This window comes from Heterodontus francisci, chromosome 23 (genome assembly GCF_036365525.1).
Source record: "Heterodontus francisci isolate sHetFra1 chromosome 23, sHetFra1.hap1, whole genome shotgun sequence".
Lineage (NCBI taxonomy): Eukaryota > Metazoa > Chordata > Chondrichthyes > Heterodontiformes > Heterodontidae > Heterodontus > Heterodontus francisci.
Window position 1 is genome coordinate 54,527,970 of NC_090393.1, and position 14,125 is coordinate 54,542,094.

The 14,125-nt window shown below is 42.7% G+C and overlaps 1 protein-coding gene across 2 annotated transcripts; it reads right to left on the reverse strand.

Annotated features, from left to right (window-relative positions):
* Positions 1–250: 250 nt before the first annotated feature.
* On the reverse strand, positions 251–9,306 carry LOC137383010 (uncharacterized). 2 transcript variants are annotated; one of them, XM_068055599.1, is made up of 6 exons: positions 8,995–9,306; positions 7,956–8,343; positions 6,325–6,429; positions 3,577–3,626; positions 1,832–1,969; positions 251–1,505 (listed from the first exon to the last, which is right to left on the reverse strand). In XM_068055599.1, exons 1-6 carry the CDS (start codon positions 9,013–9,015, stop codon positions 1,371–1,373), a joined length of 837 nt encoding a protein of 278 aa, XP_067911700.1. In that variant the 5' UTR covers positions 9,016–9,306; the 3' UTR covers positions 251–1,370. The 2 variants fall into 2 exon arrangements, with proteins under 2 accessions (XP_067911700.1, XP_067911699.1); XM_068055598.1 differs by having other exon boundaries at positions 7,956–9,304.
* Positions 9,307–14,125: the final 4,819 nt, after the last annotated feature.

Below are 14,125 nucleotides of genomic sequence, written 5' to 3' on the forward strand. Positions count from 1 at the left end.
ACTATGAAATGATCTGGAAGATATCAATAAACTATTAGGCTGTTGGCAGTGAAGCAATGCCATTGTCACTGACCTCAAAGAATGTGCAATCTTTGTGGCTTGGATTTCCCCTTTCCTGACATTCATTTGAATCTGGCACCAAGTTTAGAGGATCTCCAGGTGTCCAGCTGCAGGGATGTCATCAAGCAGGTTAATCAGCCAATCACATTGAAGTATTGTCACAGACAGCGAACCAGGAAGTAAAAACTGCTGAAATTCCTTCACTTTTAATTTTAAATTTTACAAATAGCAAAAAAATGTTTGGGACATACACATGGAATTATGGTAAAATCTAAAATATCATAAACAAACTTTTAAAAATATTATTTTAAAAATATGTGGAATTACTTATCATTATGGAGAAGTTTTACATTCAACAAAAATAAAATTACTCTTTCAGGACCAGTGAGGCTGTTTAGCAGTAATTATGAACTTAGTGAACATTAAAATTCCAGTTACACCTCTTTCAACAAGGGTTTCAAGGGTTTTACTTCAAGATAAGAACATAGGAGTGCAAACTTTCATCAATTCAATGATTTCCAATTGATTGCATTTTGGGGGGACCTCAACTGTTTACCCTTTGGAGACGCAAAGAATCACTGACAGCAACTTCTGAATTTCCACATTTAACTGCGCATGTGTGGACTCCAGAAGTTACTGTTTCAGAGGAGCAATGACAATGAATCCTAACCAGGCCAATTGTCTTCTGTGCACTCGTATGACAGATAATGAAGTGTCTCCAATCTGCAGCAAGCCATAACCTTACTCCCCACTTAACTTTATGCACAGCATCTCATGTTATACAACTGATTGCTGAAACACCTGAACGTTAGGAATGCCATTCAGGATAGTAAGTAGAATGACAGGAACACAAAAGTGGCAAATAATTCGCACTGTAACGTTATACAGTCATTTAGAGGCTCTAATAATAAAAATAGAAAATGCTGGACACAGTCAGCAGGTCAGGCAGCATCTGTGCAGAGAGAGACAGTTAACATTCCAGGTGGAGGATATTAGAACTGAACAGTTTCTAAGTAAGTACAGAGCCAGGAAAGAAAGGGGGCAGGAAAACAACAAATTATGGATGGGCAACAAATTCTAGCCTTGCCAGTGACACATCCCATGAAAGAATGACAAAATAGGTCTGTGATAAGGTGGAGCGCAGCTGTGATAAGCAAAGGCGTGAAAATGAAGCACTGTGTGTCTCCTGACTTACTGTGTATCCCTAGCATTTTCTGATTTTATTTTAGATTCCCAGTATCTGCAATATTTTGCTTTCGTTTCAACATAAGCGTTTTGTTGGAAACAGTTAAGGGCTGAAGGTTGCAGCTTTACTGCAAGCAGGGTGTCAGAAACTGAGCTTCGTTCTTCGCTTTAAACTGCAGATGGGAGTAAAGCATTTGCTCTTCATTTCCACTTTGGGCCTTGGGCTCTGTTTTGCAGGTCTCCGCTGCTGAATCTTTCGCCTGTAATTGTAGGATAGCTCATTAATTGTCCATATTTTGATATATAGAGAACTTAGCAAGCAGCTATCTACTTTTTAAATGATATCAGTCTGTACTATTTGCAATAAATTAGTCATGGGTGAGACTTCAAACAGACCATAATGTAGCGGCAAGTACATTTCACACGATGTTCATTCACTTTTGAAATATGCCTGTTAGCTCACTAAATAATAACTTCATTATTTTTCATCGCCGGATCATAGTTGCTGCATTCATTTATAAGATCAATTGCGGGCTGAATTCTCTATTTGATTTGAAATCTACGTTTACTGTGTAAGCCATCGTGCCTTAGCTGTTGTATTGGGCGCCTTCCTTTCTATCAGTGGATCAGAATAAACGATCTCCAAATTTACATTCTGCGGAGTTTCCTTCATTCTTGCAGGGGACAACGTCGCATATGTTATTCTATCCGATCTTGAAGTGTCCTGGGAAGAACCAATAGAACGCGTTAACTATTCGTGCTAGAAAGACCTACTGGCGATCATAAGTGTCTTAGATATAGTCTGAAATTGTCTCTGTAAGATATTGTAATGTTAATTATTTTGCATCATTAAAATATAACATGAGTGTTGAAGATACAATAATTACAACATTAGAAAAGCCACCACAAGGAAGTTTGGTCTACACAGCACAAGGCAGTTATAATTAAAATATTTATTTTTATTCATTTAGAGATACAGCACTGAAACAGGCCCTTCGGCCCACCGAGTCTGTGCCGACCAACAACCACCCAATTATACTAACCCTGCAGTAATCCCATATTCCCTACCACCTACCTACACTCGGGGAAATTTATCATGCCAATTTACCGATCACCTGCAAGTTTTTGTGGGAGGAAACCGGAGCACCCGGCGAAAACCCACGCGGTCAGAGGGAGTGCCCAGAATTGAACCCGGGTCCCTGGAGCTATGAGGCTGCTAACCACTGTACCACCCAGAGTTTTCTCCTGATGGAGATGCACAACACCGCAGTGATAAAGGCGTTTGACAAAGAGCAGGGACTTGAACCCCTCCCCGACCCTCAGATTAAAAGTCTGATGCTCTACCGCCTGAGCTATCCAGGCTCAGCTGTTATAATTGAATTCAACACAGGACTAACAATTGAGATATACATTGTACACTTCTGGCCTCAAGCCTCCCGCTTTCTCTCGCTGACTCAGCACTTAGTTTTTCTTATTTTCTCTTTCTATTTTATCCATACTACCTCCTCTGAGGCTTCCTATCTTGTATCTTCTCAGTTGCCAATATTCCATTAACAAGCACAGGTCCCTGCCTACACAGTCCACGTTTTGACATTGAGACACGCTGCAATGTCCGACCCGAACGCCCGAATGCGATTTCTCAGTGGTTTTCACTGAGAGTTCGGGCTGTGGATCGGGACAAACTCTGCGGAAATTACTGGTGTAGAACTCCTTCACTCGTTCAATTTCCCTTCCTTATACAATCTTCACCCTTTTAAAGCCCAACATTGTCCGCATAACAACACGTTTCTTTACCCACCGACAGTGACCATCTGATCTAGCCAGCGAGTTTGTACCCCAGCACACGTATCAAACTTTAATCTATTCCCCATGAAGCACTCTGTAAAATTCTGACATTCCGAGAGATGCGATATAAATAAAAATAGAAACTGTAATCTTCCGTGTTGGGGTCGCCTACCACGATTTACTGTTTTATCTCGTCTTCATAGAATCATAGTCTTGCAATTTATTTTTCTCATTTTTAGGTGCTCTTTCGCACCATGGTTCGTGATCCTTCACAATGTTTTCCCGTGATAAATCTTAAAATCAAAGATTGCGGGATTTGATCCTAACATGATTCTGTTTTAATTAAATATGTCACGTTTGAAAGCAAAAACATGTTTGAAAAATACGAAAGAATGAAAGCAATGACCAGTGACTATTGTTAAATCTTAACAAAAACATTCATTACATAGTATGTTTTTCGCTTGTACATCAGACTAAAATCTAAATTATGAACAGTGCAGGCATGGCATCATCGTGATAAACATAATCTTATTACAGGTACAGTACCTCTGGGATGGTATCGGTAGTCGAAGCTCTGTATTCAACTAATCGCTTCCCTGGAATGACAAAACAACCGAAAATTATTGCACGCGAAACTTTTACGTTATGCCGAATGTGTAACTGTAATTCAATTTATTCTCGGGCAAAACAGAAGATTGTATTGTACCGGCCTGCAACGTGAGCATGTGCCAGCCTCAGTATTATCTTTTTGCAAAATTCTAAAGAATTATTGCTAACAGAATCTTTTAAACTGGAAATGCAAAAGCGTTTTATGTAGAATAGGAGTCAAAACATGGAGCAACACTACTTTGGGACCTGAATCACAGATCAGTTTTCCACAATTGTAAACGCTACACTACTACGCAACAGTGAGTTGTGAACTGCAGCCTATGGGAGGACAGTTAAGCTGAATAACGCGAGAGTTGTCTTATAGTTGTATGAGAATCAATAAGATTTGCAAGATGTGAAGGTTCAATGTTTTCAACAAACCGTTGTATAAGAAAGCTATTGAATAAGAAAGCTACTGAAGCTAATCTAGCTTTTATGCCAGCGGTATAAAACTGTAATGTATACACGCATGTGGAGAGAGGAGCTTATCTACTCCACACGTGTAACAAGATTAGAGATAACAGACCCCAGCACATCATACACAGGACAACTATAGCAGCGTTTAATCACATAGTCTGTAACGCTCTCCACACTAAGAGACCTAACTCAGTCTAGCTGTACTACACGCTGCAATATTAGGCATAACTTGAGCATATGGGGAATTGAGAATACATATAGTTGCGAACCATTGGAGCAGATGGTCTAAGGACACCATATGGAATTCAATGGCGCAGTGGTTAGCACCGCAGCCTCACAGCTCCAGGGACCCGGGTTCGATTCTGGGTACTGCCTGTGTGGAGTTTGCAAGTTCTCCCTGTGTCTGCGTGGGTTTCCTCCGGGTGCTCCGGTTTCCTCCCACATCTAAAAGACTTGCAGGTGATAGGTAAATTGGCTGTTGTAAATTGCCCCTAGTGTAGGTAGGTGGTAGGGAATATGGGATTACTGTAGGGTTAGTATAAATGGGCGGTTGTTGGTCGGCACAGACTCGGTGGGCCGAAGGGCCTGTTTCATTGCTGTATCTCTAAATAAAAAATAAATAAATGTAATCGATATTCGAACAGAAAGCATGAAACATTTACACCACTAATCGTTCTTATTTTATCAGGCTGGTGAAAATCAAAGTGCCAGGTAAACACATGGGCGCGGGATACAAATGTCCCTTATGGGGAAAACAACACCGGATTTCCAAGGAGTGACCAGGCCTAGTTTTAAAACATATATCAAAATAACACAATTGTAAACATGGTAAACGAGGAGATATGTCACAAAAGGGCATCCATACACAATCGTTAAAAAAGAAAAGTGCTTGAGTGTAATAAAACAGAGAAAGTGCTGGAAATACTCAGCAGGTCAGGCAGCATCTGTGGAGACAGAAGCAGAGTTAACCCTGAAACGTTAACTCTGTTCTCTCCACAGATACTACCGGCATTTCAGATTTCCAGCATCCGTAGTATTTTACTTTGATTTAGTGCTTGAGTTTGTTCATTTCAATTAAAGTGAAGCCAGTACTAGGTTACATCTAGAGCTGTTTTATAATCCGGCAGAACAAGCTGTTTTAAGCTTGTTACATCACTGTATAGAGTCCGTTCACTGAACCTTCACAACATACATTATTATACGTTGGACTGAGAGTTGAGAAAACTTTGCTGATAATGCCCAGTCTCAGGGTATTACGTTTTGGAGAGCTCAACATAGCTTTATTTAGAAAAGGAACATTGGGTCAAAATCTAGGTCTTAAACTGCGGACAGACGGGTATAATAAAATGTAATAAAAACAAGAAATGCTGGAACCACTCAGCAGGTCTGGCAGCATCTGTGGAAAGAGAAGCAGAGTTAACGTTTCGGGTCAGTGACCGATGAAGGGTCACTGACCCGAAACGTTAACTCTGCTACTCTTTCCACAGATGCTGCCAGACCTGCTGAGTGGCTCCAGCATTTCTTGTTTTTATTTCTGATTTCCAGCATCCGCAGTATTTTGCTTTTATTATAATAAAATGTAAGCAGGTTTGGACTGCGGTCCGAGCATTAGAAGTCACGAGTACATTTTATACCGCAGAACAGCTGAACAGACTCCCAGAAAAAAGATAACAAAAACAATTAAAAAGGACACATGTCTGCTTAGGATAGAGGTGACTTGAGTGAGGATATTACTATTATGCTATAATACCCGATAGTTGATTCGCTTTTGTAAGCAAGGAAATGCCATCACTGGTTAAATAGTGGACATGACAATCGATTGATAATTAAAGTCTGAGTAGATTACTTTTAGGTAAGAGTCCAGGGAGAATTTTTTTAAAAGAAAATATCTCAGCGTTGTAGAAAAGCTGGTCTTCATATGTTAGATTGATTTTTTCTTATAATTAATGTTACAAAAACTCTAGACCAATTGCAAACGTTCACATATTTTAGTTAACATATTTAAGTACATATATAACACATTACGGCGCAGGTACAATGGGCCGAATGGCTTCTTTTATGCAGTATCTTTCTTTATGATTCTTATTACTTTATGAACAAGAACAGCAACAGAGTCTAAATTTGTCTTGTTTTTGATAAAATACATTATATTAATTTGAGAATATTTTATATTTATAGTGAAAGTAGGATAAATGCATTTAACATAGGTAATGAAAGTGTAATACTCACTTTTCGCTTTCCAGCTGTACAGAGTTAAGAGTAAAATAACGAATATCACCAGTAGACACAGTAGCAGATAATGCCACGAATCTTTGCTTTTCGAGGGATCAGATGCTTTAAAGGAAATTTGTATATATTTAGTACGAATGAAAGTGCAAATCTCTGCCAAAATATACGTCCTTTACTATGATTTTAAGTGAAAACAAGTAAAAGGTAAATGATTATTATTGCAGATCTCACTGTGAGATAACCCCGGGATGTAGATGTTTTTATGGGTTCCTTTCACTTTATAACCTTTAATTAAACGACTAAATCACCGATTAAACGCGGGACCTTGATATTCGGCAGAGGTTTTAGCCTGAATTCCCACTCTCGGCTATTTCAGGGAAAGTGTTATTTTAAAATTAAAAGGTTAAAATATCTTCTGAAACAGCCAATAGACGAATTTCCAGAAAGTTGAATTCATCAGCTAATATCCCAGGACATGATTGGTCGATCGGTATTTAAAATTCTGAGTTTGTTGCCGATTGTCGGCCTTCATTACACAGGGGTGGCAACTAATAATACTGTGCAGGATCTCGGTGATATAATTTAGTGGAAATGTGAATTCTGGCTGGTTTGCGGCACGACTTGCTTGTGCCGGTTGTGCAGCAACAATCAGAAAAGAAAGTCAAAAATGACCTTAGTAAAACCCAACATTCCAAGTGAAGTTCAGCAAAGTCCACAAAATTATGGATTAATTATATTTCTGCTTGTTTACAACCATGATCTGCACAGACATTCTCCTTCACCATAAGTAAAGGTATAAATCTGGAGAGCACGACATCCTCCTGACGTTGTCAGTCCAAGTCACAGATGTACTGCTGTGGATTAAACAGTATTCACCAACACAGTTACTCTCCAAGCATAAAATCAAGTCCATGCGTCGCAGTCTTGACATTCAAAATTCACATGAATCTAAAAGATGGTGAAAATCCTAGTTGCGAAGTAATATTGAGAAGAACAAAGTAATTGTTGTAAAGACGCTCTCTTATTTATTTACAACTTTGGAAATATTGAGCATCAATGTAATAACGATCAGGAAAATAACGTTTAGATTAGGATGCCGCTGTCACGCTTACCCGAATCTACATCCCCAACTGTGCCAATTCCTGAACCGATCCGAATTAAAATTGCATTCAGGTTATCCACAGTGATTCATTGAAACCAGATGCATCGATATTTTTGTACCAATTTTCTCTTCCTCCTCCCTCGAAGGTCTTGTTTGTTGCCGTTTGTAGCGTTCCATCGATACCCAGCGCCCATCTTCACCTCTTCCAAGTGAACACTCTCAGCCAGCCTTGCTGTTTCGCCCAGTCCGCTCCCGCCCCATCCGCCCACACCCTCACACTTTGCACCAAGAATCACGGACACTATATAATGACCAGAAGCAGCACTCCTGCTGATTGCCCCTTTCTAGCCGGTGGGCTTGGCAAATTGTGGCTTCTCATCTATAGAACCCGACTGAGATCATGGAACTCAGTTTAACTGTTTTCATTTTCATATCACTAATAAACACTTTTTGGTCACGAATGCAATAGCTGACAGCTTGAATTACAATTAATAGCGCCACACTTTGAAACTTAAATAATATAACCTACCTGTCACTAGCAATCGGCTTCCATTCCCCTTCAAATCTTCAGTGCTTGGTGCACTCAAAATCATCAATTCGCAAAAATATGTGCCGCTGTCTTCCTGCTGAAGGTGCGTTATTGTTAACTGGTTTATGTTCCGTTCATGGTCTTTTGTATTGACCAGTCGAATTGACTGCTTGTTCTTGCAGCTGTCCATGTAATAAACATACGTCTGATTCTTCTGCTTTCTTGGTTGATGAAGCCAGTTGATTACAAAGTCGCGAGTTTTATCAACAGAATAGGCACAGGTCAGGTTCGCTGTCCCTCCTTCAGACACAGTGAGAGATTCTGGGTTCTGTTCAACCCAAATCCCTTCGGCAACAGTCAGCACCCACTCTGTGCAGGCTATAGACATCTGTATCAATATTAATGTAATGATGTCCATGTTAACGAGACAACACCGGGAAACATCCGTATTAAAGTTTGTAAGAGTCAACAGGTTGAGACATTCTATTACTGTTCATCACTCACACTGCTCGGCGCGGATGTGGGCTGGTGGAGTTTGCAGATACCAACACGCCGCTTGCAAGTTCCGCGTGGGATTCACAGCCCAATTCCCCCACAGCCCAATTCTGCGGCTCAGTATTAGTTTAGTTTAGAGATACAGCACCGAGTCTGTGCCGACCATCAACCACCCATTTATACTAATCCCATATTCCTACCACATCCCCACCTGTCCCTATATTTCCCTACCACCTACCTACACTAGGGGCAATTGCTAATGGCCAATTTACCTAGCAACCTGCAAGTCTTTGGCATGTAGGAGGAAACCGGAGCACCCGGAGGAAACCCACGCAGACACAGGGAGAACTTGCAAACTCCGCACAGGCAGTACCCAGAATTGAACTCGGGTCTCTGGAGCTGTGAGGCTGCGGTGCGAACCACTGCGCCACTGTGCCGCCCATTCTGAGACAAGCTGTCGCCCACCAAAAGTAGCAACGTTCAACCCAGCGATTACCATTCCTGGCGATTTCAGTGCGGAAATAATAATTTAAGACTTTAAGACCTTCCTCGCTGTTATCCACATTTCGGCCTGGTTGGTGTCACATCACTGAAGGGTTCCAATTTGTCCAAACCTGCCTGCTCCGAAAAGTAGTGGAGAAAAATCGAAAAAACGTGTATATAAATTCAGTCCAATTAAAGTTGCAAATGTCCATAATTGTCGGCAAATATAAAATCAAATGCTGCGAGTAATGAAAACTGCAAAAGTCCACCTGATGCAATAGATGAATAAATAAACATTGCCAAAAAGAAACTGGCGGCAGATAAGCCCAGAAAGGTGGTTTGAAACTTTCACTGCCATGACAGCACTTTTCTACTCTCGGTTCCTGTTCGTCACACAGGCAGCAATGCAGGGTTAATGTTGATCGCACGGGCACACAGAGCAGCTGGTACAAGAAGCCAACTTCGTGAATATGTTTGTCTTCACAAAAATTGTGAAAAAGTGACCTATAACTGATTTGGATTCTCCGCGTCCCTCGACTCCCTGACTAATTAAACGCACGATTCCTCTCTACGTAGGATCGCGGTGTAAACAATAATCCTCAATTTGTGAATTTTTTGCGGTTCTGACCGTAAATCATGCAGGGCACTGTCGTGTTGTGGCAGCAGAAGTGACATGAGGCTTTCGAATTGGTGCAAAGGAAATTTACCACCCTTTGCTCGTCTGGCCTACATATCGAGTCCAGCCCCATATCGATATGGTTTGCAATGAACTGCCCGCTCAAGTGGCCTCACAAACCACCCATTCTCTCTGGTCAATTAGGGTGGATAATAAATCCTGGCCTTGTCAGCAACACAACCGAGAATAAACACAAATATATTAAATTGAGACTTAGGGCAAAGGATTATTCTGTTAAAGGTTTTGTTTGAGTAACTTTTTACTAAAAGAGTTGTTCAACTTGGCCACTGTAGCGATCACGGAAACGAAGACCTAGTGCCCTAACGGTAATAACATTTTGGTTATAAACTTCACTCCTAGTTTTTTCAAAATATACGCTTTAATGATGGCAGGCTGAATCACTTTTTGGCTTTGAATGTTGTTAAGTTCGAGTCACTTTTTCACGAAAATTTCTTCCTGTGGATGTAAGGAATGGAAGCAACGGGAAGAAACACCTTCGATTTCAGGCAACCAAATCGAGTGTCAAATCCTCCCAGGTCAGGTATAGCACCTCTAGTTTCAGAGTTTTAAAAAATTCATTCATGGGACGTGGGCCTCGCCGGCTAGGACAGCATTTATTGCCTATCCCTAACTGCCCTTGAGAAGGTGGTGGTGAGCTGCCTTCTTGAACCGCTGCAGTCAATATCAGGTGTAGTGAATCGAATTGGCTGAATACCGGTATCTGTGATGCTGGGGACTTCAGGAGGAGGCCTAGGTAGATTATCCACTCGGCACTTCTGGCTGAAGATTGTAGCAAATGTTTCAGCGTTATCTTTAGCACTGATGTGCTGGGCTCCCCGATCATTGGGGATGGGGATATTTGTGGAGCCACCTCCTCCAGTTCGTTATTTAATTGTCCAACACCATTTATGACTGGATGTGGCAGGACTGAAGAGCTTAGATCTGATCCGTTGGTTGTGGGATCATTTAGCTCTGTCTATTTCATGCTGCTTATGCTATTTGACCTGCAAGTAGTCCTGGGTTGTTGCTTCACCAGGCTGACACCTCATTTTCTGGTATGCCTGGTGCTGCTCCTGGTATGCCCTCCTGCACTCTTCATTGAACTAGGGTTGATTCCCCGGCATGATGGTAATGGTCGAGTGAGGGATATGCTGGGCCATGAGGTTACAGATTGTGTTTTTTTAATTCATTCCTGGGATGTGGACGTTGCTGGCTAGCCCAGCATTTATTGCCCATCCCTAATTGCCCTTGAGAAGGTGGTGGTGAGCTGCCTTCTTGAACCGCTGCAGTTCATGTGGGGTACACCTACAGCGTTGTTAGGAAGGGAGTTTCAGGATTTTGACTCAGCGACAGTGAAGGAATGGCGATTTAGATCAAAGTCAGGAAGGTTTGTGGCTTGGAGAGGAACTTGCAGGTGATGGTGTTCCCGTGCATTAGCTGCCCATGTACTTCTAGGTTTGGAAGGTGCTGTCTAAGGAGCCTTGTTGCATTGCTGCAGTGCATCTTGTATATCGTACACACTGCTGCCATCGTGCATCAATGGTAGAGGGAGTGAATGTTTGTGTATGGGGTACAAGCGAGTGGGCTGCTTTGTCCTGGATGGTGTTGAGCTTCTCGAGTGTTGTTGGAGCTGCACCCATCGAGGCAAGTGGAACGTATTCCATCACACCCCTGACTTGTACCTTGTAGCTGGTGGACAGGCATTGGGGAGTCAGGAGGTGAGTTACTCACCTCTGACCTGTTCCTGCAGTCAAGTTATTTATATGGCTACTCCAGTTCAGTTGATGGTCAATGGTAACACCCGGCTGTTGAGGACAATTCTGCTGGCGCACAGTGCCTCATGGATGTCCAGTTTTGAGTTGCTATGTCTGTCTGAAGTCTATCCCATTTAGCACGGTGGTAGTGCCACACAACACGATGGAGGGTATTCTCAATGTGAAGCTGGGACTTCATCTCCACAAGGACTGTGCGGTGGTCACTCTTTCCAATACTGTCATAGACAGCTGCATTTGCGACAGGCAGATTGGTGAGCACAAGGTCAAGTATGTGTTTCCTTCTTATCGGTTCCCTCACCACCAGCCGCAAATCCAGTCTAGCAGCTATGTAGAGTCATAGAGTCATACAGAGATATGACACCGAAACAGGCCCTTTGGCCCAATGAGTCCATGCCGACCATCAACCACCCATTTATACTAATCCTACATGAATCCCATTTCCCTCTCACATCCCTACCTACCCTCAATTCTCATACCACCTACCTACACTAGGGGCAATTTACAATGGCCAATTTACCTATCAACCCACAAGTTTTTGGCATGTGGGAGGAAACCGGAGCACCCAGCGGAAACCCACGCGGTCACAGGGAGAACTTGCAAACTCCGCACAGGCAGTGCACAAAAGGGTATTTCCTTTAGGAATTGGCCAGCTCGGTCAATAATGGTGCAACCAAACCACTCTTGGTGATGGAAATTGAAGTCCCCACCCGGAGAACATTATGCGCCCTTGCCACCCTCAGTGCTTTCTCCAATCACTGATAGCTTTATCCTGAAGCCGTAGCTGGGGCTGTCTTTGGTGTTCCACAATTCACTCACCATCTAGGGAATTGAAGTATCCATGCCCGATGAACAGTTTGCTCATCCTTCAGCTGGGGGAGTGCCATCTGACCTTCCATGTCTTTTCTAGAGCAGATAGAACACATAAGTCTATCTAATCCTGAAGGAAGTGTGGTTCAGAAGTGATTCTTGGTAATGTTGGGTTCCCCTGTGTGACTGACAAAATTGCATCCCCCTCCCCAAAAAGTGCACTTTGAACTTTAAACTGTGAAATAATCATTCTCGTGTGTTTTCCCAAAACCTTCAGGTGTGATTGGCCATGGGCCCCTCTATCAGTACTGTCGTTTATTGTTCCTGCCTTCTTGGGCACTCAAATCCCTGACATTACTTGTCGCCATCTGCAGGCCGCCATTATGTTTGGAGCTCACCCAACAACTCATTTGCCTGTTGTTGCATAGCCTCATAACTCCACTCAAGAGGACAAATACTGACTCTTTTGCCACTTGATCAGTGAGTAATGCAGCCGACTGTGGTGAACGAGGAAGGCCTGCCCTTTGCTTTATCATCCTGGTCTACCATTAGCTGAGATAGATGGTTGTACCCTTTTGGGTCCATGTCAGCGCCTTCAATGACGTGGATCAATAGGCTCCATGTTCTCACATCTGCCTAATTTAAACATTGCAGCAGAACTCTAGCCATGAGTACCATTGTGGCTTTCTAAAGTCCTTGAATGTGAGTAACTTTGTCCCTCACACAATGCTTATACTGCATTAATTGAGCATGTATTCTTGTGAAGGAACAAGTGGTATTCTGAAACTCTATTCTGTGCATTCCTGTTCCATTCATCCCACAATTGGTGACTGTACCGGCAGCCAATTAGGACTCTCACTAGAATTCTCTCCCTAAAACCGGGCAACTCCCTGTCCTCCTTTAACAACTCTCACCACTCACCTCTTTCACCATAATTATGGTCACCCCTCCTAATATCTCCTTCATTGGCTCAACATCCATATTTGTCTACAGGCTGCTCCATGCTACATCTGAAGACACAATGTCAGGTTTCCCATGGATGCTGTCAACAACCAGCTTTACTGCACCATCACATCCCTCGATCCTTCCATTCTCTCTAATTTCACACATTACCTGTCCAACATTCAGTACTGGATGAGCAGAAGTTTCTTCCGACTAATTATTGGGAAGACTAAAGCCATTATCTTAGGTCTGCACCACAAGCTCCATTCTCTAGCCCAGGGGTCACCAACATGTCGATCATAAGCTACTGATCGCTTGCATCGGCCTTTGAGTAGCTTGCATAAAGCTCCTAACAATGCAGTCCAATTGCCTACATCATCCTGCCAGCATTAATCCGCACATATGCATCCTGACATCACTGCGCACCGATGTCACCATGCACTGACATCACTAAGTACTGATGTCACAACAGGACAACCAAGCAAAAAGGATCAGGGGAGCAGGCGAGGGAATAAGCGGAGGGGAGGGAGTGAGGAGGAGGGAGTGAGCAGGGGGAGAGTGTGCGGGGGAGGAGGAGCGACTGGAGGGGGAGGAGCAAATGTTCGGGGTGGCACGTGATATTGTTCCTCATTAGTAGAAGTAGCTCTCAGTAAAGAAAAGGTTGGCAACCCCTGCCCTAGCCACTGACTCCTCTTCTCCCTTTTCCAAATGGTGGTATTTGCAAACTAACTTACAATACTCCCAACACCATTGTCCCAGTCATTAGTGAAGATTGTGAAAAGTAATGAGCCTAGGAATGATCCAAGCTGAACCATATCTGTTAACTACAATGTTTTGGCTGCTGGTTTGGAGCCAATTCCTAATCCAGCCTTTGAAATTTCTACAGATATTACAGGCTGAATTTTATTGGGGCGCTCTGCAGCGGTGCCCTTTGAACTCGGCAGTGCACCTGCATTCACCAGTCGCTGCCGAGCACCCACAACATTAATCAT